The sequence below is a fragment of the Trichosporon asahii genome (assembly GCF_000293215.1).
Source record: "Trichosporon asahii var. asahii CBS 2479 unplaced genomic scaffold scaffold00050, whole genome shotgun sequence".
Taxonomy (NCBI): domain Eukaryota; kingdom Fungi; phylum Basidiomycota; class Tremellomycetes; order Trichosporonales; family Trichosporonaceae; genus Trichosporon; species Trichosporon asahii.
The window spans coordinates 51,651-77,066 of record NW_014040874.1 but is presented as its reverse complement, the minus strand read 5'-3'; the positions used below and the strand labels follow the sequence as shown (position 1 = coordinate 77,066).

Here is a 25,416-nt window from a genome sequence, read left to right as displayed (position 1 = left end):
CCGAAGCGCACTATTCATTCCGGAGATCCAGAGCACTGCTACGGAGATCGAGGGGATCGCCCCTCCTCACCAGGTAGCGAGAGCTTAATCGGGGATGGCTCTGTACGTCATGATGCTCATCCTGCGTGCTACTGCCGTGCACAGCAATACCTGTGTGCGGAGCAGCTTGCCTCGCCAATCGCCAAAGTTGGGAAGGAGTCACCGCGATCGGCAGGAACACTATCGAGAGTGCTGCGTGCGTCCCGCTGTCCTGAACAGTGAGCGGCGGCGGAAGAGGAGAGGAAGAATTGCGCGATAGGCGTGCATGCTTTCACTGCGAAGATAGGGTTTGGGACGGGTGCAAGTCACCCCGGCGCACATGGTCGAGAGGCAGTGATGCTCCACGGCGAACCCATGGGGGCTCTGGAGCGGAGACGGCGAGCGCATGAGCGGCCGCAATCTTGCAGCTGTTAGGGATCGGGACAATGGCGAATTCCCAGTCGCGAATTCACGCATCAGACGCAACGCACACGGTGGTGCGCGCGATTTGGTTCCGTCACGCGCACGCAGCGTTTGATTTTCTGTGCCTGGGGATGATGGGGATGGATAAGGGTTTGAGGACGGGTTGAGGGTTCAGAAGCCAGTCTTTGGGGCGGGGCATGGTGCCATCGGAGAGACTCGCCTCGAGGCCCGGATGGCCCGGCTGGCGCGCCGTGGACGCCTGCTGGACTCTGTTGCGAGACAAGAGTTGCAGCGCATGGGGCATTAGAGGGGTCCTCGTTCCTCCACGGGTGGAATTCTGCGCGTGTCCACCCCCCCTCACCTGCAGGGTCAATTTTCGTATCGAGAGGGAAGCAGCTCAACGGGTGTATTAGGTGCTCCCGGCGTTGTAATGCCAGGCTAATCCGTGTCAGGCAAAACCTAATGCAAGACGTATTCACTCGGCTTAACCACTCGTCCCACCGGCCGACCGGCGCGCTGAGCAAGCATGGCATGGCATACCTCTGGGGATGCCCAGCGCTCGCGCGTCTGGCCGCTCCCTCCCTCGCCGCTGCCCCGCGCCCCGCTGCCCCGCTGGCTGGCCGCTGAAGCGTTCGCCGGGCGTTCCTTGATCCTTGATCCTTGATCCTTGGCCGATTAGGATCGATAGGATCTCGCAATAACGCCTTGGCTTGCGGCCGTCCATCAGGCCACTGCTCCGGGCCACTCTGAGATCACGGATTATATTAGACATCACTCAAGGGAGATCCGTGCATTTCTTTCTTCTCTATCTCCTCCTACCTACCCGACTCTTCTTCTCTCCGCCCTCTCCCTCCTCCCTCCCCTCGACATCCTCTTTGCCTCCCCTCCCTCCTCTTGCTTTACGCTCTCTTTCAAAAGAAGACCTTCTCTCGGTTTTTGTCTCTTTTCCGCCAACCTGTCTTGAAACTCGACTCTGACTCTTTCGCCAAGACGAGTCTCTGAATTAGTCGCATCGAAAAAAAATCGTGCTCCACTCCACGAACACCATGGCTTCCACTCTTCGCCAGCGTGACGTCGCCAACGACGGCGCCGCCAACAAGGCTGCCCTCCTCCGTGAGGCTGAGGACCTCGAGCTCACCGAGGGCCAGAAGTGAGTATGCCTGCGAGCGGCGTGCCAAGGCTGTCCCGCACTTCACGTCATCCAGAGCACAGCTGACATTCGCCAGGTTCGTCGTCCCCAACTTCACGACGAAGCAGCTCCTCGACGCCATCCCGTAAGTGTTCATCGCAATCAAGGCGCGGATCAGCTCTGCAAGCGGAGGAAAATTCACCTTCACGGCAACCGTACGGTACCACGGCCGGTAGGCCGATCGCGACCGGCTTGGCCCGTCCTTCCTCAGGCTTTCCGCCTGTCTCCCGCTTGGCGTGCTTCCGTGCCTTGCGACCCATCACGTCTCCACTTTATTTCAGCTGACCCCTTAACAGTGCCCACTGCTTCAAGCGCTCGGCCCTCCGTTCGTCACTCTACGTCCTGCAGGATGCCGTCGTGATCGCCGCCCTCGTCTACGGCGCGCTGCACATCGACTCGTTCCTTGCTCGCTTGTGAGTGTCTAATTTCCCGAGCGCCCCCGTCTTCGGGTGGTGGCCGGGTGGCAAATGGAAGCAAAATTGGAGAGCCAAGAGATAAGACATAAGCCAAAACGGAGCGAAACGTGCCAACGTGCGTGGCACTGTGCCACTGCCCCAGGTGTCACTCTTCCCATGTCGCAACGACACGGAGAAATGACGAGGTACCCGTTTTACGGCGCGTCCCTTTAAAGCTTGAGCTCGCAAGCTTCTGAGCCACTCTGCTGCACTTTATGTGCCCGCATTCTCCCCCACGCGAAGCGATGAAACCGTTGCTGACGTTCCTAGCAACCTGAGCAAGCCCGTTGAGATGGCCGCCCGTATCGCTCTCTGGATCGGCTACCAGATTACCGCGGGTCTCTTCGGTACCGGTATCTGGGTTATCGCCCACGAGTGCGGTCACCAGGCCTACTCGTCTTCCAAGGCTATCAACAACGGTGTCGGATGGGTTCTCCACTCGGCCCTCCTCGTCCCTTACCACTCGTGGCGTATCTCTCACGGCCGCCACCACGCTGCCACCGGCCACCTTACCCGTGACGAGGTCTTCGTTCCCCGCACCCGTTCCCAGCGCGGTATCTCGCCCAAGAAGCACGAGTCGGAGCAGAAGGGTATTGCCGTTCCCGCCTGGCGCCAGGCCGAGCTCAAGGAGGCTCTCGAGGAGTCGCCCATCGGCGCTCTCTGGGGTGCTTTCCTCCACCAGCTCTTCGGTTGGCCCATGTATCTGATCCGCAACGCTTCCGGCCAGCTCCACTACCCGCCTTACACCAACCACTACCAGCCCAGCTCTGTCATCTTCCGTGCTTCGCAGTACTGGGACATCATCTGGTCTGACATTGGTGTCGCTCTTGTTCTCGCTGGTCTCGGTGTCTGGGCCTACTACCGTGGTGTTACCGAGGTCTTCCTGACCTACTTCATCCCCTACCTCTGGGTCAACCACTGGCTCGTCTTCATCACCTTCCTCCAGCACACCGACACCACCGTCCCCCACTACTCTGAGAAGACCTGGACTTTCGCCCGCGGTGCCCTCGCCACTGTTGACCGTGACTTCGGCTTCGTCGGCAAGTACATCTTCCACGGCATCATTGAGACCCACGTCGCCCACCACACTGCCTCGCGCATGCCCCACTACAACGCTTGGGAGGCCACTGAGCACCTCAAGAAGTTCCTTGGCAAGCACTACCAGTACTCGGACGAGAACATGTTCAAGGCCTTCTTCCGTGTCTACCGCGAGTGCCTCTTTATCGAGGACGGTGAGGACGTTGCCTTCTTCAAGAACGCCGCCGGTGTCGCCAAGATGGTCGGCGTCGAGGAGGGCGGCAACGTTTCGGACTCTGGCATCGACGCCAAGGCCCAGTAAACGCGCATCGGGGTGTCGGGCAACTCGTTGTAACATATCCCAGAAGGGAACTACATCTTTCTCTTCTGCTCTGTTGCAACAAGTTGCTCGAGAGAACAACTTATACAACATAAAATCATCGCATTCGTCATACATTCTTGTTTGATTCTTTCTTTCCTTGCAACTACTCAAGACTCCGCAACTCTCATAAGACAGGTTATTGCATAGCCTATGTTCATAATAGACATGCAATTCAAAATAGACAAAACGTTCCTTCGCTGCATTTCACTGACAAAGGGTGCAAGAGGTAATGATGCCGGTGGGGCGCCCCTCTCTGAGCGCTCAGCACTTGGGGATGACAGGAGAACTATCTCAGTGGCAGCCTACCCAGGCACGTCGATCAAACTCATGGTTGCCTATGCCGGGAGAGTAGAACAAGCGGAATGCAGCGAGATATGTCCAGATGGTGTCCGAGAAATGATGAATGATGCATGATATATTGTCTACTGCTTCCCCCTGATAGCCGCCAGGAGCTGGGCGTCGTCCATCTCACCGTCAGCCTTCGGCGGGGGCGGGGCGCGGGCCTTGCGGCCGAGGAGCTTGAGGAGCTCTCCCTTCGGCTCCTCAGTGTTGGCACCCGCCCAGCGCGCCGGGGCGGGGAGAGACCACTTGGCGACATACGTCTTGGCGCCGGTGAACTCTCCGACGGGAATGGTGCCGGCGGGGACGTCGCTGGCCCAGACCTTGGGCTTGCGGATCCACTTGAGACCCGTGTTGCCGGCGGCGGCGTTGGGGTCGTCCGACTGCTCGATCGCTGTGCGGGCAAGCGCGCTACGCTCCTTGTCGAACGTACGGGTCTGGAGGTCAGATCTGCACATACGGGTGTGACAGCTTGAGAAGGAAGGAAGGAAGTACTCACCCACTCGTCACGCTTGAAGTGAGCGCCGTAGTGGCGCGCCTCGGTCTCGGCGGCCTGGCTGGCCATCTCGTGGTGCGCGCGCAGCTGGCAGAACTGGGACACGGCCTCGTCATAAGCGAGCTGGAGCGCCATGCCGTCCTCGGCGTGAAGCTTCTGAGCGAACTGGATCGTGTCCTCGACAGTCGGGTAGCGGCCGCGCTGGACGAGCTTGGTCCAGTTCTTGCCCTGGACGGGGTTCTCGTCGGCAATGTCAATGCCCTCCGAGATAGACGTGGGCCGGAGCGCCTCGAACGGGAAGTCGGCAAAGAACTGCCGCCTAATCTTGTCGATCGCGTACGAGATCTGCACCGGCTTCGGCTTGATCTCCTTCAGGTGCTTCTGCTTGTGGTTCTTGGAGTGCGGGCGCCCGTGGTGCTGCGCAAAGTGCGCCTCCTCCAGGTCCGGGTACTGCTTCAGCGTTGCGTCTGGCCGGTTCCGCGGCGTGACCTGGCGCGGAGGCAGCACCGGGGGCGGGTTCGCGAGCACGGCTCCCCACCATGTCGGCGGCTGCTGGACGAGCTTCGACTCGAGCATGCGCGACATCTGCTGCGGCACCTGCGTCGGGATCTTGCGCACCATCTTGTAAAAAGGCGCGGTGTGCGAAAGGTCGGAGAAGTCGAGGTGCGGGGGTTGAGACGGAGTAAGACGCGGAGACGCTTTCAGTAAGCCCAACCAAGCTGCCGAGACCGGTGCTGCCGCTCGTTAGGAAAAGTCGGATGGAGGCTGCCCTCTGCCATCGGAGACACTTTCTGGCGGGAAATAATCCGAAAAATGGCACCCGACTTATTCCATCCACCACTGCCACGTGGTCTGACCTCAACCGCAGGACGCGCGAGCGCACGCCTGAGATGACTGTCCGCCGTCATCACCGTCGTCACTTGCTCGCAAGCTTGCTTGATCATCTCCATCACCGAGCACCTACCACCATGTCCTTCCAACGAAAGCAGGAGAAGGACTTCACCCCCGAGGTCAAGGAGCTGACCCCGGAGGTTGAGAAGCTTGCCTCGGTAAGTTACGTTCGCCTGTACGACTAACTGACGGACAGAGCGGCAAGCTGAACGAGGCGATTGACAAGATCTCTGCGCTCGAGAAGCAGACACGGAATGTGAGTTAGCTGGTACTGGGCTTTAACTGACGATCAGGCGTCCGACATGCCGTCAACGGCAGCGCTGCTGCAGCTGCTCGTGCGGTTGTGCTGGGAACAGGGCGACCTCGAGGCGCTCAACACGCAACTGCACATTATGAGCAAGAAGCATGGACAGCTGAAGGAGGCGGTCGTTCGAATGGTCGATGAGGCGATCCCGTATCTCGCCGAGCTTAAGAAGAAGAAGGAGGCTGGCGCGTACAAGGGCAAGCCGGACGAGTGGCTGCGACTCCTGACGACGATCCGCGACATCACCGAGGGCAAGATCTATCTCGAGCTGCAGCGGGCGCGCTTGACGGTCATGCTCGCCGAGTACCACGAGGCGCTGTCGCACACTGCGCCGAAGGCGTCGAGCTCGATCAAGACGGATCAGGAGGAGGAGAAGGCGGCTGCCGGAGACGACGACAAGGAGAAGAAGAAGGAGCCGGTCACGGCCGAGGACCACTTGAATGCGGCGGCGGACCTGATGAGCGACATCCAGATCGAGACGTACAGCAGCATGGACAAGCGGGAGAAGACCGAGTTCATTCTCGAGCAGATGCGACTCGAGTCGCTGCGCGGCAACTGGAGCAAGGTCCGCGTCGGCAGCAGGAAGATCAACCGCGTGTACCTGAAGGAGCCCGAGAGCTCCGACTTGAAGCTGCGGTACTACGACCTGATCGTCCAGCTCGCGCTCCAGGACGACAACTATCTCGAGGTGTGCAACGCGTACCAGGCGGTCTGGGACACCGCCGAGGTCAAGGCGGATGCCGAGCGGGAGCTCAACGTCATCGAGAACATCATCATGTACGTCGTCCTCGCGGCGTACAGCAACGAGCAGAACGACATGCTGCACAAGCTGTACGCGATGCCGGAGCTGGAGAAGGCGCCGCTACACTACCAACTGCTCAAGTGCTTCGTCACGCGTGAGCTCATGCGCTGGCCGGGCATTGAGCAGCTGTACGGCCCCGCGCTGCGGAAGACGCCAGTCTTTGCGCCGGACAGCGAGCTCGGCAAGAAGACTGGACAGTCTCTGCAGTTGCAAAAGGCGGGTACGGACCCGAGCCAGTCGCCGGGCGACGCGCGCTGGAAGCAGCTGCACTCGCGTGTGATTGAGCACAACATCCGCGTCATCGAGCAGTACTACAGCCGCATCACGATGGCGCGCCTGTGCCAGCTGCTCGACCTCGGGGAGGCGCAGGCCGAGAAGACGCTCTGCAAGCTCATCAACGACAAGACGGTGTACGGCAAGATTGACCGCCCGAAGGGCGTCATCTGCTTCAAGAAGCCGATGAAGACGAACCAGACCCTCAACGTCTGGAGCAACGACATCTCCAAGATGCTCGAGCTCGTCGAGAAGACGAGCCACCTCGTCTCCAAGGAGTACGCCATGCACGAGGCCAACCAGGCCCAGGCCGGCAAGAGGAAGGCCGTCAAGGCTTAGGCTGCGTTTGTGCAGCGCATTAGAGCAGAGTGGAAGGACGGATTCAGCAGTTTTGTCCCCAGCATAGACGGACGAAGCAACGGTAGAGAGAACGGCCGCCCCCGCGCGGCAGTCAGTAGACGCATTAGCTCCTCGGATGCATGTGGATATTTGCATCATGGCAATGGTGTTGCAGTAGCCGATGTAGAGGATGGCCGGATACTGTAAACGTACTGATAATATAATCCTCATTTCGCCGACATCTGGTAGCTGAGTAACATGTTGGTGGCCCGATGTCTCGGGCATCGGTGCAATGGAGTGAAGGCTGGCAGCAATGATGTCGCTGCTCAGTACTTTGTCGAAGAGTAAGCCTCTGCAAAGCATGCGAGGAGCTGCTGATCAACATGTCTGCCCGGCAGTGAGAGCCAGGACAGCCGGCAATCGACCGAAAAATCGATTCGATTGTTCGCCACTCATCCACCTGGCTCACCAAACATCGCGAAAACGGTGGTGCCCCGGTTCTCAGGATCCCAAGATCGACACCCGTCATGTTCAACATTTCCACTGTCATGTGTGCAAGGATCTTCATTTCTCTCCGCCATTGCATTAGTCAGTGTCAGAGCGCAAAGATGTCAATGCAGAGCTCGGTGCAACAAGGCGGGCGCTAATGATACAACAGATAGATCTACTGATGGGGTATAGATGAACGCTACTCTAAAAGACGCGGGGGAGAGAAGCAGTCCCTGCACTCGGCGTACTGGAGCTGGACGCGTCGCTTGCCTCGCTGCTCTCTCCGCTGTGCCTCATCTCCTCCGTCTCGGGCGCCTCGCTGATGCTGCCAAGCAATCGGCGGCGGGGCCTGCCGCCCCTGCTCCCGCTCCTGGTCTTTTCCATCTTGGGCGGAGATTGGGTCAACAGTTGCGATTGCGGGTCAACCGTATCGAGGCCAGGGAGGATGGCGGTGGCTGACGGAGGAGACGAGGGGGAGGGGCCGGAAAAGGACGAGGAGCGCGAGGATGAGCGCGAGGATGTTGGAGAGGTAGCCTTTGACGGCGCGGGCAGGAAGGACAGGTCGCGCTTGCAGATGCGGCACTCCTTGACTGTGAAGGCCTTGCGGGAGATGGGGACGCAGTTGGCTCCTCGTTAGCTAAAACTCCAAGGTAAGAGGAGCTCACCCTTGTTGCCTTGCGCAAGACAGAGCCAATCCTCAGACATGCTGTGTTGTTGTTTCTGGTCGCAAGGTTGCTTGCAATATTGAAGAGGATCGATTAGATGACGACAGGAAGGCGAAGACGGGCAGGGGGCTTTTTGTGATTGTCGATACAGAAGATGGCGGGGTACGCGTCCATACTAGTGCTGGTCGGTAGTGCGAAGTATTAGATCTGGAGAGAGCGCCGGATGCTTAGCTCGGGGCGCGCTATTGTGGTGTGGATGAGTAAGGTGTGGTGTGGGAGTGGGAGTCAGCATTCGCATTGTTCCACATTTCGCTTTTATACGAGAGATCCACCACGCTTCTGGCAGTCGCCAAGGGCATGGCTTTGCATGGTTCGCTTCGCATCGACGCGAAAAGTGTGGAACCCCCGGCGTCCTCACCGCTGGCAAGCGTGAGCCTTGAGCCGCTTTGAGCCAGTGGAAAGCACCAGTTTGGGCGAAAAAGGGTATGACGGCCGCTGACGATCTGCGGTCTGCCCGCCCGCGGGGCCGCCGCAGCACCATTTTGCCCGTTTCATCGTCGCTCGGCCCGGCTCCTGTACCAGGAAAGACATTCAGGCACAGCGATTGCCACTTTGGTGACCCCTCCTGGCAACCCAAAATCGAGTCGAGTCGAGTCGATTATTTGGCGCAGGCGCAGGGCACCTGGTGCTATTACGATTAGGGTACTCGCTTTTGCAGCATGTGACGCACACTCTATGCGGGCGTACTACAAATCCAAATCCGGTCATTACAGAATCGCGTTTGTGGAGCTGCACCAGATGACAGCTTATGACAGAAGGAGCTCGGGTGCCTCAGTGGCGACTCGCATCTCGTGGTCCTCGTGGGACTTCCTCGTGAAGGAAGCTTGCGTTTATTGCGATTCCCATTGAAAGTATGTGTGGGTTTGCCCGCATCCTGCGTACTTCCAGGACTGATATCAGCATGATTCAAATGTCGGTGGAGTACCGCGCAGTCACAGGAGCGCGGATCAACTATCTGGTCCTCGCTCTTATCAGTCTGCAAGGTCAATAGGGTTGCCCCCATCCTGGGACGCTCTGACGTCTACGCTTGAGAACCAGCTGCAAACGGATGCGCATCCTGTGGCGACAAACGTTAGCTTCTCAGCGTTCGGTCCGGTGTGGAAGAGCGATTGCCACCGACGTCTTCCCAGAGGTGCCGAGGCCCGCCGAGAATGCTTACGAGTGATCGGCGCCCGAACGTCGAGTCTGCCCATCACCTCAGCCGAGGCCCGAGGCAGGAAGGGTCTTCCACGGCTGTGCAGTGGCGTCGGGTTACATGTTGGGTAACGGTGGTGTGATAAGTGACGAAGGTGATCGTTCATCGCACTACCAGCGGTCAAAGTTGTCTCGTCGTTGCCCGAGATCCGCAGTTTCCGTATCTTCGATACTCTCGATACTCTGATAGCGAAAGTGGTACACTACCGCTCCACACCGAGAGCACAATATGCATTGCGTTGAATGTCCTTATGCAACCTCATCTCGCTATCGTCTCCAGGATGCAGCTGCCAGCCAACTTCTTCCAGTGGCGAGTTGCATTTCTCCATAGGTAGAGCGTCGGGTGGTGCAGTGAAGCATAGGTGCAGGGGCGGCGATGATATCATGTCGCGTGTCTTGATCCTGCGCTATCCTGCCTTAGCCTGCTATAACCAGCTTAAGCTGTCCCCTCCCGCCCTGTATGCCCTTCATTTTCGCCAGGTTCGCCGAAACGGGGCTGTGCCTGGCCTGAGTGATGGGACCAAACCTATGCGCCTATGCGCTAGCGCGCTCGGACCGTGCTTAAAACACGTTGTCGCACGTTGGGCGCCCTGAACCGCTCATGTCCGCTTCTTGTCTCGCGTCTTCCTCGCGTCCTGATGCTAGTCATGTAAATCGGAGCTGAAAGTGTTGTCGTCGCTGCGGATGACATCAAGCGGACTGAAGTTGGAGCCATGTAGAGATGTGGATATGTGGAATCAAGAGATAGAGAGCCCATGTTTCATCCTGGCTGACACCGCGCGACGCGGTCGCGCTCCAAGATCTCGCAGGCTTGCACACTCCACTCTCTCGGATCCAGCGAACCTGCGCTTCAGTATCGTCATGTGGAGTTGGACAGTCTGCCAGTGTTGAGCCGAGCCGAGCCGAACAGCGCAAAGCAGACGTGTCTGAGCGATCATACATGATGCTGTTACATGGCGCAAGATGCATGCCAAGACTGCGGGGCCATGCGCAATCAGACGTCTCGGCGCAGCTGATCTGGCACATGACTGCCGACACCTTCAGCTGACCCACAGCGCCGACCGAGGGCCGATTCGGCGCAGGCAATACTTCTGTTGTTCCCCACACATGCCGGGCGACGCCGACAGTTGAATACCCAGGTTCATCTGACCTTGCACTTTCGCACACAGAGGTGGGGTGTTCTGTGGGGAGAGGCAGGGTCCCGGGCAAGATGATATCATGTCTTTGAATCTCTCAGTGAGGTCTGCGTGCCGCACCAGCGCGCCGAAAAAAGAACGAGCTGCGGACACCTTTGGGTCTGCCTGGCGTTTTTGCGCACATGCTCACGCTAATTGCCTAATTGTCTTAGTGTCCTTCGGACGAAAGAATGTCTACGCCCGCGCCGACGTGCCGGCGTGACGACGTTGTGACTGACGCTACCATCCTACTTTCGCGGAGACGCAGTTTCGGCGTCGGGCTGCACACTAGGGCACCACTCTGGTGGGCCGTCATGTACCTCTACGGTTAGCCCGAGGCATGGAGCGTGGAGCATGGAGCTTGGAGTGATTGGAGCTTGGAGTGCTTTGGAGTGCCCCGAAATACCCAGCGGTCCTGGAGGACCTGGAAACCGCCCTCTCATACCCCTCGAAACCTGGAAGCGAGCCTCGCGAACCTGGGCGGGGAGGCGAGGGCAAGGGGCAGGTCCGGCGAGTTTGGACGCGTCGGTCAGAGCCAACAAATGAAGATTACATGAGCGATTCAGCGCGCCATTCAGAATCTGCATTTGGCGCCGTTTAGGTTCGGTCTCGTTCGGTCTCCGGCGGATCGGACTCCGGGGCGTGTGGGCGCACGATGCAGAAGTGCTGCAGTGGCATGCACGAAACCGCTCGCCTGCAGGCACATGAAGGAGCAGGTCAGGAGTATCCAGGGTTGAGAGCTGGTCACTGGATCAAGCCCGCCCACCTCTCCCTACCCACTCTCCGTGTCGGGCGGCGATCGGGGATCAGGCGGAGCGCGGAGGACAGATTCAAACAGGCGGCGGCGGCGCTATGAGTGGTACGGAGCATGCGGGACTTCAATGCAAAGAAGACGGCGCTTCGCCACCAGTCACGAGTGCAGGAAGATACGGCCTGACACTGTGGAACAATGGAATGCTCCAGACGCCCATTGTTGCCCACATGCTCCATGCTTCCGAAGGCGAGATTGCGCGAAGCGAACATGGCGGATACAGGTGCGCCGCTGTCTCCTGATGTGTGAGAACATGGAGCTGCAAGGTACACGATGAGATTGCTGCCGAATGCACTTGCATCCGTCGCGAACCGCCCACCGGACTCTATAGGCGGAAAACGGAGCGCGGGGATGAGAGAGAGGAACCGTTATCAGCGTATCTGTCACACATGGGTGCTTGATCACCTGCTCCTATGGCTGTTATCAGCTCTTGGGAGCGTTACCAACGTTTGTCTGCAATGCCGGGGCGATCGAGGAACCGAGCGGCCAGCGCCCCTTTCTCGTTTCGCCACCGCCAATGAAATGGGGAGACAGGATTCTGCGAATACCTCGAATAACTGGGGTTGCAGGATTGCAGGAACGGTTGCAAGCATGCAGCTATGCAGCATGATGTCGCATGCGGATGGCGACAGTACAGTGCGGTGGTGACGTAGGTTTTCCTTAGGACGAATATCCAGGGTTCGATGATGATCCTGCAGACTCAGAGGGAAGGAGAAGTAACAAGGCTTTAAGGGTCGGCGGGTTTAATGAGGTTGTTCCCCGAATACAAGAGGGGGATTACCGAGGGTGCCATCGATTAAGGCCACGAGCCGCCGTCTTTAGCGGCCCTATACCCGTACAACCGTGTGCGGAGAGCCAGAGTGCGAATGCCAGTGTCCACCGCACCCACCACGACCCACCCACCGCCATTGCGGCACTGCACGCCGGCCGGCGACCTCGAGAGCCTCGCGCTCGACCGCCGTACCAGCTCGCTGAGGGCAGGGCCCCTGCAGATCCCTTACCCGGCCTACTAACCACAAACCACCCAGCATCCACCCAGCCAGCCAGCTCCAGCCAGACAGACAGACAGCATCAGTCTCTCCTTACACTCTGCTCTTCTCACCTCTGCACACTGCACACACACCCTCCCCCCTCACCACTGTCACCGCTCATGACGACGAATATCGCCCCCATACGACGCCGATAGTCGCCTTCGCCACCTCCGTCCTCTTCCCCGACTACTCCAACTTCCCCCCACCCCCGACCTCTCTCTCTCACCCATTCCTTCCACCGGCCTCCGACACCCGCAACTAGACTCTCCGTCCGCACCGGCGGTCCCACCCCGCACCCCCGCCCACCATGCCACCTACCACGGCCGTATCTGTCACCTCCACGGCCGTCGAACGCACGGCAACCACTCTCGAGGCTATCCGAAGTAAAATACCAACCAAGGACGCAAAGGAGCGGGTAGAGGCGAAATACGATGTCGTCCTCGACTGTGAGTGTCCTTTGTTTCCCACCTCCATCAGATACGCTGAGCGCTGCCTTCCTCGACATATGCCCACTGCAACGTCAGCATAACCTGCTTGGCGCTCTTGCCAGTGGCGTGTGCAGAGGGCTGTAGCTCTCGCATGGACACCTGGACGTGCTGTCGAAGGTCCCGGCCTCGACCGCACGAACGTCTTCCCTGTAAACGCCCGTGTGTTGCCCGAGGTTTGTTGTCGCCTCCCGGTGTTTCAACACATTGCAGATCTTCTGATCACTGCGCACACCATCGTACTCCGTCCCACATTCCCTCTTGATCGCCATCTCGTGCTCGCCGTGGCCCGCTGTTTGCTAACCTTAACCAGACCCAAACCTTGAGTTGCACTCGGCCGCCGCCAGTGGTAACATCGGCCTCGTGCACTACGCCCTGACGCACGGACAGCCCGTCAACTCGCTCCTCCACGGATGCCTGCCAATACACGCTGCCAGTTCGGGTGGAAGCGTCGGTGTCGTACGCATGCTGCTCGACCGGGGTGCGGATGTGAATGCCCCCCGGTTGCCGCGGCGGTACAGCGGCGACACGAAGCGGTCCGGAGCTCCGGCAGTCGGCACTGCTGGTGAGCACCCACATTTCCAGTCTCGATCGCATTTCACTGACCATCTCTCAGGATCTACGCCACTGCACTTCGCTGCCGCGAACGGCCATGCACAGGTCGTCCAGATTCTGCTTGCATCCGGCGCAGTGCCGGACAAGCAGGACAAGAACGGGCTGACACCGGAGGACCTCGCTGAGATGAGCGGGTACAACGAGGTCGTCCACACTATCCGAGTATGGTACCAGATCAACGGCCGGGCATCGACGTCTGCGTCGGCCGTCAACGTCCGATCAAGAGCAAACTCGTTCGCCAGCAATCAATCAGACGTGACCGAAGCGTCTGTCTCCGGATCGTCTGCCCGAAAAAGCAAGGAACGAGCGTCGAGCATGGTCAGCGCTGCTTCCGAGAAGGGCCTCCGGCTATTGCGCGGCAGCTTTGACGGCAAGTTCCAGCGCAACGGATCGTCAACGAACGATGTTTCCGGCGCACTTAGAAGCGATGGCAGCGACAGCGGTTCGATCGCCACGCCGTACATGGAGCCTATCAACACTTCTGACCTTCCGTCACCAGTCGGTGGCGACCTCAGTTCACCAGGTGGAGACGAGGACACGGAAGAGACGATTACGCCTGACACGCATCAGCCGCCGACGCCGACTTCGCCTGTAGACACGGTGTCACCGAATTTCAGCAAAGAGAAGACGTCACGAAGACCGTCCCTTCCTTCCATCTTGGAGAAGGCTGCTCACCCCGGTGTTGCGTTCCGGAATCGTATGCGCAAGGTCGAGGGCGGTCAGAACACTGGTGCCATTGCCGAGCACTGTGAGGATGCGCCGGAATCGTCACAACACGACGATCAGGCATCGGGCATTCGTGGAAGACTCCGGCCCTCGGAGATCAAGGCCAAGATGGACAAGGCCAAGGTCGACAAGCAGGCGATCTTGAAGATGTTCAAGCGCGACTACTCACCGCCTTCGCGAAGCCCGAGTCCGCCGCCCCGTCGGGCAGAACCCGCCCCTCACCCGGCACAAGTCGAACACGACATTGCCCGACTTCGACGTGCTTCGATGGACCCGGACCTGTTCCAGATGGCCATGGACGCTCAGACCCTGGGCGAGCGACTGGAAATGTCTGCTATCACTACCTCGGCTCCGGCGGCTAAGACGCGGTTCTTTGAGAGCGTCCCGCCCAGTCCTTCTGTGACATCGTACTCGGACCGCCAGCCGGCCAAGACCAATGGCGCCGACCGGCCCGGATGGGAGCGCCGTCTCTCGCGCCACAGCACGATTAGCCCGAGCCCTCTTGCTAATGAATGGGGACGCAGTGAATCGAGCGATGGTCCCAGGAACGCTACGGTCCGCCGCACGCTGACTGAGGTGCGCAAGCCTTCTGGCGAGCACAAGGGCCCTCGACGCATGCCGAGTGCGCCTTCCATGCCCTCCATGACCAGCCAGTCCATCGCGGCGTTCAAGGAACGCCAGTCGCTTTCTCACACGCCTTCCATGACGGCCAGGAACGGCGAATCCTTGACCGCAGCGTCCTCGGGTGATGGGATCGACAGTAGCGTCATCGTGCCTAAGCTTGAGGCGCTGGCCCAGAGCCGCAGCCGAGAGACTACGGAATCCTCGCCACACGAGGGCAGCTCGACCTCCACTGCACTCCCGCCTCCCAGCACCTCCTCCGTTCTCGACACGCCATCCACCGAGGCCGGCACCGACGCTACACCGACTGCGCCGTCAGGTCTCAAGACACCGCCCGAAGTGGCTGTATCCGAGTACCTCGAGCCACCGCAGGCGGAAAACGATGCTGTCGAAGCGAGCGTCAAGTCGGACCAGACTGGCCGCTTCCGCGGCGAGAGCATTGGCTCCAACCAGACCGACTCGACCGGTGGCGTCTTAACGACACCGCCTTCCTCTCGCGTCCTCACCCCGCCCGGCTCGCGACACCCATCTGTCGGCGACGAGCTCGACGTCCGCTGCATGGGATTAGTGCCTACTGAGAGTAATGCTCTCCCGGGCATTCCGAGGACGAGCGAGAGCTCCCTGTCTGCTATCGCTGCCAAGTTCCCGCCCGTGCCGGAGAACGGTCTCGCCCGCAACATGCCATCGTCTGCGCCACCCCGACCGCCCGTCCGAACGATCTCGTCTCATGCCGAGGCGAAGACGGCGATGGAGCAGGCGGAGCGTGATGTTTTGGAGTTGGCGCAGGTGCCCGACACGGCGAGTGCGAACCGCGACCTCGCTTCACAGCTCGCGGCGTACGGCGAGACTCACGCCATTGCCCAGGAGTTTGAGCGCGCCGAGCGTCGCACGTCACGCACGTCGCGCAGCAGCTCGGACCGCACGAGCCAGATGTCGAGCCACCTGTCGATGACGGATCGCGTTGAGCGACACCGTGTCTCGTCGCACCCGCCGCATCCGAGATCCGTCCACAGCCGCAGCGGCTCTGTTCCGTCGCCCTCGCTCGAATCGGCTTCCGAAGCTTGGATGCCGATGCCGGTCAACCACATCTACGACCGCCGCGAGCAGGCTTACCGGGAGCGCCTGAATGCCCTGACTTCGGCTGCTGCCGCGACTACCGCACACCACCGCCTGCCGACCAAGTCGCAGCGCTACGGCCACATCTCTGACATGTGGGCAACCGGGCAGTCCTCTTCTAGTCTGCAGCGCCGCATCACATCTCCGTCGCACCGCATGAACGGTGCCGCGCCCACCAAAAACGGCACGTCCGGTAGCGGCACGTACCCGTCGTCGCTCAGCGTGACTCCGAGCCTGAACAACAGCCTCAGCAACAGCATGGCGAGCGGCGGCAAGCCGATCATGCGCTCTTCGTCGCTGACTCGCCCGACCAAGCCCGGTGGTCTCCGCAACGATGCCCGTTATCAGGGCCTCGCGGCTGCACGTTCGTACGCCGCCACCTCGCCTCATGCCGCGGCTGTGCGTCCGCGCCACAAGTCGGACGGGCACGACGACCGCCAGTCGAGCGAGGCTGAGCGCGACTCGCCCGTCGTGCCGAACGGCTTTGTCCTCCCCGACTACCCCCAGCGCAAGGTATCGCGCAAGCAGAAGTTCAAGACGGCCCTCGGTAACCTGACCCGGCGATAGCCTTTGCAGCTTCGAACACTGAGCCAACCTCCCAAAACACGCACCCGCTTTCTTCCTTGTATTACGACCTCTCGTTGTCTTTGGTTTCTCCGCATCCGACTCGCATAGTTTTCCACAAGTTTTCTTCGTCCCGGAAAGTGTATGTTTGCATGTCCCCCTCCATGGCGCTGTCATACCACACCACCACCGCCCCCATCATTATCCATAACCTGCAACTCTCATCTATACTTGGCATTGCGACTGCAGATGCAGACAAATTTCATGGACTCGAGAGCTCCTGACTGACGTGGGTTGTATGGGCCTGAGGGTGACACGGGCGGAGTGACGCAGGCTGTGGAGCATGACGTTGGAGCATGCTCCGCAGGCCCTGTGGCTCGGCCGAGCTCTCGGCGTCGGAGCGACGGGCAGACGCTAGCTTCGGAGTCCGAGCGGGTGTGTCAGTTTCTCCAGGGTACAAGTCACGTGCGTCGTGTGGCGAATCATGGTCGTTAGGTTGTTGTGGCTGCTACCAGAGCAGAAAGCAGCGACTGGGCGAGATGCCAGTCCCGCAGGACCCAACGAGCGCGAAGCACAGTAACAGCTAGCGGTGTCTTGGACATATGAGGGGTGAGCTAAGCGGTACCACGACAATGTGAGGCCGTAGTGCCGATCACACAGCCCAGGTCGCGACTCGTGGCGAGGACGGATGCAGATTTCAGACTGCGACACCGTAGCTACACAGAGCACAGTCAGATCCAGTCTCTGTCACCTTCCTCGTCTACTCCATCCACGACACGACAGACGCAATGTCCTCGCCAGCTCCCAGCCAGCAGAGTGGGATGAGCGGGTCGGAGCTGTTCCCCCAGCCTCGTGCGAAGAGGCAGCGTGTGGCGAAGGCTCAGGTAGGTTTGCCACTGACCAGCTGTGCACTCCCCTTCTGACCCCGTTCTGACCCTTTGCAGTCTTCGAAGAGAGAGAAGAGCAAGCGCAAGGCGGTCATGGACGAAGACATCGAGGAGAAGAGCTCCAAGAAGCGTGCGGTGGAGGGTGACGACTCCCGCCCCAGCCCTGTCCCCGTCGACGACGCCCAGGTCGAGCACGACGACGACGCCAACGCCCTGGACGGCCCCTCCCTCCGCACCTACCTGCACCACCACTCCCGCCTCCTGGTCAAGATCTACGAGGCGCTCGTCAAACTGCAATCCGGCCACGTGAACTCGCAAGAGATGCTCTCTGCGATAATGCACATGAAGCGAGAGACCGGCCGCCTCTATGTCAGTTCGAACTATTTGACGAACCCAGACAACATTCTTGGGAAGTTCCCCCTTCTTAGCGGCAAGGTCAAGCCCTCGTACCGCGGTGATGGGCTGAGCAGGCTCGACGACGCCGAGGTGCCCGAGCTGTACGAGGAGATCACTGAGCTCTCGCGCGGCGGCACCTGGAAGTGCCCCAATGATGGGTGTGGGGTTAGCTTTGAGATGCGCACCGAACTGCGCGATCACATGAAGTGAGCTATCACTCGGTCGGCGTGAAAGCTGACTGGACCAGGGTTTGCGACTCTGACTCGGAGGAGGAGCAGGCCGAGGCCGAGGAGGCCGATGAGGCTGACGAAGAGGAGCATGACGACGACAAAGGTGGAGACGAGGACGAGGAGTGAGCGGTACAAGGCTCAACAGTGTATTTATCAACGAATCCGGTGTAGAATAGCGGTCAAAAGTATATGCATGTTGATATCTTTGTGCTACTGTGGTCGTGACAATACCGAACCGTCAGACATCTGATTGCTGGCAATGAGGGGAGGCCACAAGGTCTTGCGAGAGCACCGAGTAAGGCGAGCAGCCCTTGGCAAGACCCGACACTCGGCGAGCCAGGTATAGCGAACCGGTCGCATGCCTGCTGTGAGCTTAATGATACGACGGTGAGCACAGCTCACCTGTTTTCCCTCTTTCTCACGGCGAGTTCTCGAGATGCTTCTTCACAGGGGAGGTAGAGCCGTGAAGACGAATCAGCCCGCGGAGCGGTGTCTGTAATCAGCTGACATTGCTAACTAGATGAAGCTCACCCGCTCTCGACCTGCATTCCGATCACAGCGTAGTCACTGTAATTCGAGCAAGACCGCCCAGGAGCACACCAACACCTCCTATGCCAAGCCGAAGTCGGGCATTGAACGATGTACCCACTCCCCCACATGGGCTTAAAGCCACGGGAGGGTGAAAGCAGCCCTCTACTTGGGCTTCGGCTTGAAGAAGGCTGTGATGGTAGATGCCTGGGTAGACGTCTTCGTGCCAGCTTGCTGAGATGTTGAGGCAACTGGCGAGTCCCGAGATGCCGACGCACTTGCCTGGCTTGCCTCACCCGACTGCTGGGCCGAAGAGAGGGGAGCTGCATTAGGGCCAGCGCTTGTGCCACCACCACCACCAGAGGAAGCCGTCTGGCCGGCGGTAGCATCGAGCGTGGGCTGGGTGGTGCCCACGCTACTGCTACCACCGCCGACGGGGACGCCTTCCTGGGCAGCGACGAGCAGACCGCGCTCATCATCTAGGTAGCAGTGCAGGGAGCGGAAGAGCGCCCACGAAGGAGGCTCGAGCTGCGTACCCCTGAGATCGTCGTAGAGCCAGGGGTACCTTTGCTCGAGCACCTCAGTGGGCGGGCTTCTTCCCTGCGCTCGCAGCTCTTGCAGGCGCTGAAGCACGTACAACCGCTCGTTCTGGACGAACGACGCGCATTGGTAGAGCTGGTTCATGAAGATAGGCGGGGCAAGGTCGCCGTAAGGATCGAGCTTGTTTGGGTCGAACATGCCGGCAGCGCCGAATTGCTGCGCTGGCGTGCCGAACGTGCCGTGCGCACTGCTGTGCTCGCCGTTGTATCCGACAACGGGAGTGGTGGCACTCATGATGGGAGGGGCGGCAGGCGGCGGCCCAGGTGTCGGGTTCCCCGCGCCACTGCTGGATGCGGTGGCGGGATGGTCGACATCGATGAAGCCACGGTTGCCTGAAGAGCCCACGGCCGCCGAAAGCGCTTGGTCGACGTCTGTGCTGAACATTGCGTCGGTCTCCTTCTCCTTGCCTTTGCCGCTAGGCCCGCTCTCGGGGTAGGGCGCCGAGGGCTTCGCCGCCTGTGGGGTTAGCTCGAGGTCACCCCAGTCGGGGACAAATGAAAGGCGGCAGGCGTGGGAGGCGCGGGAATGACGCACACTTACCGGCTTGCACTTTGGGCCTGTGCTATTGTACAAGTTAGGTTACAGGTATTGTACAAGATAGGCTGGGGGAGGGGGGGGAAGCGGGGGAGTGACCTGAACCAAGAGTCGACGAATGTATTGTACTCGACCTTGTAGGCTGCAAGGGCCGAGAGAGAAATGCTGCCTGTGACAGGACGAGTTTCCAGAGCCTGCGCTGTGAACTGACGGATTTTCTTCCTGTCCTCCGAGGTTAGGACTGGAAGAGAGCCTCCGCTCCGAGCCACGACGCCGCGTCCCTCCAGCATCATCTGAAGCCCGGCGGGATGTTGCTCCTTGATGTGCTGGCTGGCGTACACCTTGCGGCCTTTGACGAAAGTACCCGTGGTGAAGGTGGACGGAGTGAGTGACTGTCCGTCACGGGTCCGCTGCCAGGCGAGGAAGCCGAAGGCCTCAGGTGGGCAGATGGGACAGTAGCCGAACGTCCGAATGAAGTTTTCGACGTTCTTGACTGTGGTCTGTCCAGCCATTGTGGCCCAGTGAGCTTGCAAGAGTTGGAAAACCAGTGAGCTTGCAAGAGTTGAAAGCCAGTGAGCTTGCAAGAGTTGGAAAACCAGTGAGCTTGCAAGAGTTGAAAGCCAGTGAGCTTGCAAGAGTTATAAACCAGTGAGCTTGCAGGAGTTGAAACCCAGTGGGCTCGCAGCAGTTGGACGCTAACGCGGCGCAAGGATTCCTCGGCGTCGTCAAGGGCGTGCTCGAGCTTGCGCTTCTCCCCAGTGACAGAAGAGCTGTCGCCCAGGCCGATCTTGACGAGTTGAGGAAGGCCACCGCGCAGAAGATCGAGCTCGGCCCTGGCGGCATCGAACTCGTCCATGTCCATGTCGTAGCGGGCAGCGTCGATCTTGCGTTGCGCCTCTCGCTTCTTGGACCTGTTCCCGGCGGCGCCGTAGCGCCGCCACTAATTAATCCTGACGGGCACGTTGCACGTCACCCAGTGAATCGCTCTCCGTCAGCCGTTCAACTGCTCCACTATTCGCGCGACCTCAGGGTCACGGTCGAGAGCGGACTCCTCCTCCTTCGTCGGCATGAACTCGCCGGGAAGTGCCGAGCCATGACGCGCCTGGTGCACGAGAGCCGAGATGGCCGGAGTTGTCTCCCGTCGGAGGTCCTCCTGGCGCTTCTTCAAGCGTTCGCGATCGGCAGCGGTCATGCCAGTCGGTTCGACGTGCGCGGCTCGCGTCACTGGAACCGCTCGGGCCCCCCGGGAGTAGTCGGAGCGCAGTGTTGGACTTGAGGCCGTGGTGCAGAGCGGCCTTCTGCGCGACCTCGTCGAAGACCACGCGCACGGCATCACCGACGTAATTGCGCCAGTTGTACGGCCGGGGAGCTGGGAGCCCCGCTTCCAAAGCGAGGGAGTCGAGTCGCGCCTTCAGGTTGCTCTGGGTGGCTACCAACTCCGTGAACGAGCTATCGCCGGAGAACTCCCGGAAGAGAGGCTCGTCGCCGCCACCACGGAATGAACGCGCCTTGGACTGAAGGAAGTGGTCGAGGTCGCTGAAGAACACGACTTGGCCGTCGGCCGTTGTCGTGTGGAGGGTGCCGCGCTTGATCAGCAGCGGCAAGAGAGACGATGCTGCCTCCAACTGGAGGTCTTCAGCGCGTTGAGCTGCCGGAACGTGTAGCTCCGTCGACATGCCTGACTGGCCAGGCTGAGTTTGGCCCTTCAATATGGCGGAGCAGTCAATAAGAGGTCGTACGCGTTCCGCTCCGTCTGCTCAATCCTGACATCCTTTTCTCGGATGTAGGCACCGGCGCTGAACTCGTCGTCGTCATCGTCGTCGTGGCTGAATTCGTCGAGCTCGGCCGCAACACCGTCTTGGCCGGCCACGGCCACCGTGCACGTGCGTCCTCCAACTGAGAGGAGAAGCTGGTGCTGGGCCTTGCTCTGGACCCAGGTCGACGCGTGGCTGGGCTGGGCGAGGATCTTCTCGTCGATCTGTTTCGCGACGATGACCATCTCCTCTGGGCCGTAGAACTCGATTGAACGAGAGAAGCGGTTGAGCTTGAGCTTGCCCACCAGGGTGGGGTGGGTGTTGCCCATCAGCACCGCCTTGAGCCCATCGGAGCCGTCAAGAGCCTTGCCGTTGAACGCCTCGGGGTTTCGGCCTGTACCGATGCTTGCCTGGCCGATGATCTCATCCTTGGCGATGTGCAGGACGCACTTGATCCACCTCCTGAGCGTGTCTGCGGGAACGGCGCCAGTGCACTTGGTCCACCTCTTGAGCGTGTTGGCGCGAACTGCACCAGCGGAGAGAATGCCCACACGGGTCTCGAGGGAGTGGAGAGATGCGCGGAGCACATCGCCGACAGAAGCTGACTGTCGTTGATGTCCCGCATGAAGCTGGATGAGATGGTTCACCTGCGCTTGGCCTGGACGATCTGGGAGGAGTCGATAGACATGTCGTCACCTTAAGGGCCGTCTGCGGTGAGCTCCCATTACCACCTTGACGAGCTCACATTGCCTCGGTGCGGCTACAGGGTTGGCACTGGTGAAGGCCGAAAGGGCATAAGCTTGTGATCTGGAAGCGTCGGGAATTTCTTGCTTGATGCGAGCCTCTGCGGCCGATGGTGAAGCACTTGTGTCTCTGCGTGGGAGTGGGTGGCAAGGCGTTTTTCGGTTGGGTCTCTGGCGTGAGCTAACAGGTGGATCAAGTGAGCTCACTCTCTGCGCATCTGCTTATTGGCTCACGAGTCGACCACCTAATCTTCCATGCCGTAGGTGAAGGCGGTAGATGACCACGGGAAGACAGGATGGGTCGCTGAAGGTTCGGACTGTAATGAGCTGGTAGTTCGTGCACGGAGTAGCTCACTGATGTGACGGTCTTGTGCCGGGAGTTTGTGGTGGAGGAAGGTCACGACAGACCGAAGTGCTGGTATGAGCTAGACTTATCTCGTACAATAAGCTCACTTGGAGTTGCTAGAGGGTATCGAGGAAGAGGAAGATGGGTGAAGACGACGATGAGTAGAAGACGTGGAGGTTGTTCTCTTAGTGTCGCGAAGACGGGGGAGAACCACGGAAGCACTCTGAGACAGGATCGTCGGTCCGCACTGCCTCGACCCGTCCCCTAGCTTCCTTTTGCGCCCCTGCGCCCCTCAGTGGCGAGGTGGCAGCATTGCCGCGTGCCGTTCATACTGGCCTCCACCGGCAGTACCCGCCAACTCTCGACAACCTCCACTCGTCGTTTCTCGATTTCCTCAATTTCAACAATTTCAACGAATTTCTGCTTCACACGCCTGCAACACCGCGTATGATAAAATTATTGGTCTTCCGACTCTGCATGATATTGCTGTGCTGTGTATGATGCTATTAACCTATGAATGTCCGTATGTAGGGTAAAAATGAGTCTATGATATCTATTAAAGTGGCGGAATGGTTGTGGGAGTTGTCGAGTAGTTTTAGACGGCGGCACGCTTCGAACGGGCACGGATCTGGGCTCCCCACTTGGCAAAGGCCCAGGGGATCATAGCCATGACAATGGCGAGACCACCGAGGAGAGAGGAGGCGCCACCGTTGGTAAGACGGTGGAACATCTGCGTAATGAAGAGAGGCATCGCGGCACCGGCTGCGGAACGGACAACAGTCTTCGCAGCGAGCGCGGACGCGACGTACGCGGGGAAAGCCTCAATCAAGTAGGCGTTCGCGGAGAAGTAAACGAGCACCATTCCCTGCAAGGATTAGCGAAGAACGACGCAAGGAAATTGCAAGAAAATGTCGAGAAAAACTCACAAATCCGAAGGGGATACCCGAGATACAGGGTCCGACCCACGATCCGCCGTGGGGCTGGACGTAGGGGGGCGCAGTCCAGCCGAAGATGAACAGCGAGATGGGAACCCAGGGGCCACCGACAAGCATACCGGGGAGACGGTCCTCGGGGGTAACGTTCTCGCCCTTGGCGAGGTAGCGCTTCTCGAGCATGGGGGTGACGAGTAGGGCGAGGGCGACACCGATGAGGACGGAGCAGAAAGTAAGACCAGTCTTGGCGTCGTCCCATCCGTAGCCCTCGACGAAGACGACGGGGAAGGAGAAGAAGTAGGCGTAGAGCAGGCCGTAGACGAGAGAGACGTAGAGCGACATCAGGAGAAGAATGGGCTCCTCAACGAGCATCTGGAAGGGACGGATAAGGGTCTCGACGACGATCTCGGAGATGGGGCGGGGGAGGACCTCCTGCTCAGTGACGTAGGAAGAGTCGCCGGTCTCCTTGCGGAGCTTCTTGGCGCGGCGCTTCAGGAGGATCGGGGCGAAGGTCTCGGGGAGGAAGAGGAGCGAAATCCAGACACCGCCAGCGAAGCACATGTTGACCCAGTAGAGCCAGCGCCAGTTGGCGTACTTGCCAATGAAGCCGCCGAGGAGAGGGCCAAGAACGGGGCCACCGTAGGGGGCGGCAGCGAAGATGGCAATGGCGAAGCCACGCTCAGAGGGTCCCCACATGTCGGCGATGGTACCGCCGGCAAGGGTGAGAGGACCAGAGCCGAAGAATCCAGCGAGGAAACGGCACGCGAGAAGACAGCCAATGTTGGGGGCAAGCGCACAACCGATGTTCAGGACGATGTAGGCGACGAAGGGGATGAGCCAGAGGGGACGACGGCCGTAGAGCTCAGAGAGCGGCGACCACAGAAGAGGACCGATACCGAAACCGCACACGGGGAGGGTGACGGTGAGGTTGATGACCTCGGCGGAGACGCCAAAGTACTCCATCTGGTCGCCAAAGTCACCAGTGACGATGGCAGACATGAAGGCGACCTGGACGACGGAGATGGCACAGATGGCGGTGTAGAACCAACGGCGGGCCTTGCCCCAGTTCCAGGGGTTGGCCTTGTCGCCCTCAGTCCAGGTGACAATCTTCTTGTCGGCGAGCTGGGTCATTTGACGCGAGAACGTCGTCGCGATCGAGTGGTGCGTCGATCCAGTGAGGATGGGGGAGAGTCCCGGCTCATCGGGACGGATGTAGCCCTGGGCGGTCTCGGCGCGGTAGATGTTGTTCAGGTGCGACGACTGCTGCGTGAGCGACGGGAAGTCGAGGCCTCGTATCCGCTGCGAAGAGGAGGAGAGAGTGTGGGTGAGGCGGTTGCCGAGCTCGGCGCCCTGGTCATAGCCACCAGGGCCCTCGGCCTTGGCGGGGACATAGTTGGGGGTGGACATGGGAGCGTTCGGGTCGTATGTCGGGACAGCCTTAGGCTCTTTGGTAGCGTAGTCGGAACGTTCGACTTTTGTTTCGATACTGTCTTTGGGGGACGCCATGATAGTGTGGTGATCAGGCGTGGCGAGAAGATCGACGAGAATGGGTAAATGTGTGTATGTGATGAGGGCTGTAGTCCGGGGCACGTCGCATTGTTATATACAGCTGCATGTTTTGCACGCTGGTCAAGCACCAGCACGCCTCGGCCGTCATTGTTGGCCAGAGGCAAGAATTGTTGTGCTCCAACGGCCGTCAGCATGCACTGGGCGGCGTGCGACGGCGCGCGACGGAGGTGCTGCAGGCCTGAAATCGCCTGAATGCCCCGCCTCATATCATCGTGCCTGGGTGGAGCGGTCAATCCGGCCTCCGATACGCCGCCCTGCAGGCATGACATCACATGGGACGGCTGCCAACCTTAACAGTCTCGGGCCTCATGCCTTGCAGGTCGATATCTCCTATATGCTTGCAAAATTGCTTCCTTGCACCTACCGCCTGCTGTCTTCAGCTGGTCCGCATACCCACTCGGGACAGGGTCCACGAAC

At 59.8% G+C, this 25,416-nt stretch overlaps 8 protein-coding genes across 8 annotated transcripts; 4 read left to right on the top strand and 4 right to left on the bottom strand.

Moving 5' to 3' along the window:
- Positions 1-1,487: 1,487 nt before the first annotated feature.
- On the top strand, positions 1,488-3,424 carry A1Q1_01239 (delta-12 fatty acid desaturase; the record flags this gene model as incomplete). Its single annotated transcript, XM_014324312.1, has 4 exons — positions 1,488-1,591; positions 1,668-1,715; positions 1,927-2,043; positions 2,356-3,424. The coding sequence occupies 4 exons, from the start codon at positions 1,488-1,490 to the stop codon at positions 3,422-3,424; spliced, it is 1,338 nt and encodes a 445-aa protein (XP_014179787.1).
- A 482-nt stretch (positions 3,425-3,906) lies between these two features.
- Positions 3,907-4,940, bottom strand: A1Q1_01238 (uncharacterized protein; the record flags this gene model as incomplete). Its single annotated transcript, XM_014324311.1, has 2 exons — positions 3,907-4,273; positions 4,327-4,940. The coding sequence occupies 2 exons, from the start codon at positions 4,938-4,940 to the stop codon at positions 3,907-3,909; spliced, it is 981 nt and encodes a 326-aa protein (XP_014179786.1).
- A 347-nt stretch (positions 4,941-5,287) lies between these two features.
- A1Q1_01237 (26S proteasome non-ATPase regulatory subunit 12) lies at positions 5,288-6,928 on the top strand (the record flags this gene model as incomplete). The annotated part of the gene is made up of 3 exons (XM_014324310.1): positions 5,288-5,368; positions 5,407-5,466; positions 5,504-6,928. The coding sequence occupies 3 exons, from the start codon at positions 5,288-5,290 to the stop codon at positions 6,926-6,928; spliced, it is 1,566 nt and encodes a 521-aa protein (XP_014179785.1).
- Positions 6,929-12,660: 5,732 nt separating this feature from the next.
- A1Q1_01236 (uncharacterized protein) lies at positions 12,661-16,483 on the top strand (the record flags this gene model as incomplete). The annotated part of the gene is made up of 4 exons (XM_014324309.1): positions 12,661-12,799; positions 12,926-13,000; positions 13,152-13,403; positions 13,455-16,483. 4 exons carry the CDS (start codon positions 12,661-12,663, stop codon positions 16,481-16,483), a joined length of 3,495 nt encoding a protein of 1,164 aa, XP_014179784.1.
- Positions 16,484-17,268: 785 nt separating this feature from the next.
- On the top strand, positions 17,269-18,660 carry A1Q1_01235 (uncharacterized protein; the record flags this gene model as incomplete). The annotated part of the gene is made up of 4 exons (XM_014324308.1): positions 17,269-17,364; positions 17,425-17,969; positions 18,236-18,380; positions 18,514-18,660. The coding sequence occupies 4 exons, from the start codon at positions 17,269-17,271 to the stop codon at positions 18,658-18,660; spliced, it is 933 nt and encodes a 310-aa protein (XP_014179783.1).
- Positions 18,661-18,686: 26 nt separating this feature from the next.
- A1Q1_01234 (uncharacterized protein) lies at positions 18,687-20,517 on the bottom strand (the record flags this gene model as incomplete). The annotated part of the gene is made up of 3 exons (XM_014324307.1): positions 18,687-19,683; positions 19,755-20,155; positions 20,356-20,517. 3 exons carry the CDS (start codon positions 20,515-20,517, stop codon positions 18,687-18,689), a joined length of 1,560 nt encoding a protein of 519 aa, XP_014179782.1.
- Positions 20,518-20,686: 169 nt separating this feature from the next.
- A1Q1_01233 (uncharacterized protein) lies at positions 20,687-22,370 on the bottom strand (the record flags this gene model as incomplete). The annotated part of the gene is made up of 4 exons (XM_014324306.1): positions 20,687-21,358; positions 21,424-22,076; positions 22,155-22,282; positions 22,360-22,370. 4 exons carry the CDS (start codon positions 22,368-22,370, stop codon positions 20,687-20,689), a joined length of 1,464 nt encoding a protein of 487 aa, XP_014179781.1.
- Positions 22,371-23,093: 723 nt separating this feature from the next.
- On the bottom strand, positions 23,094-24,936 carry A1Q1_01232 (membrane transport protein; the record flags this gene model as incomplete). The annotated part of the gene is made up of 2 exons (XM_014324305.1): positions 23,094-23,363; positions 23,425-24,936. The coding sequence occupies 2 exons, from the start codon at positions 24,934-24,936 to the stop codon at positions 23,094-23,096; spliced, it is 1,782 nt and encodes a 593-aa protein (XP_014179780.1).
- Positions 24,937-25,416: the final 480 nt, after the last annotated feature.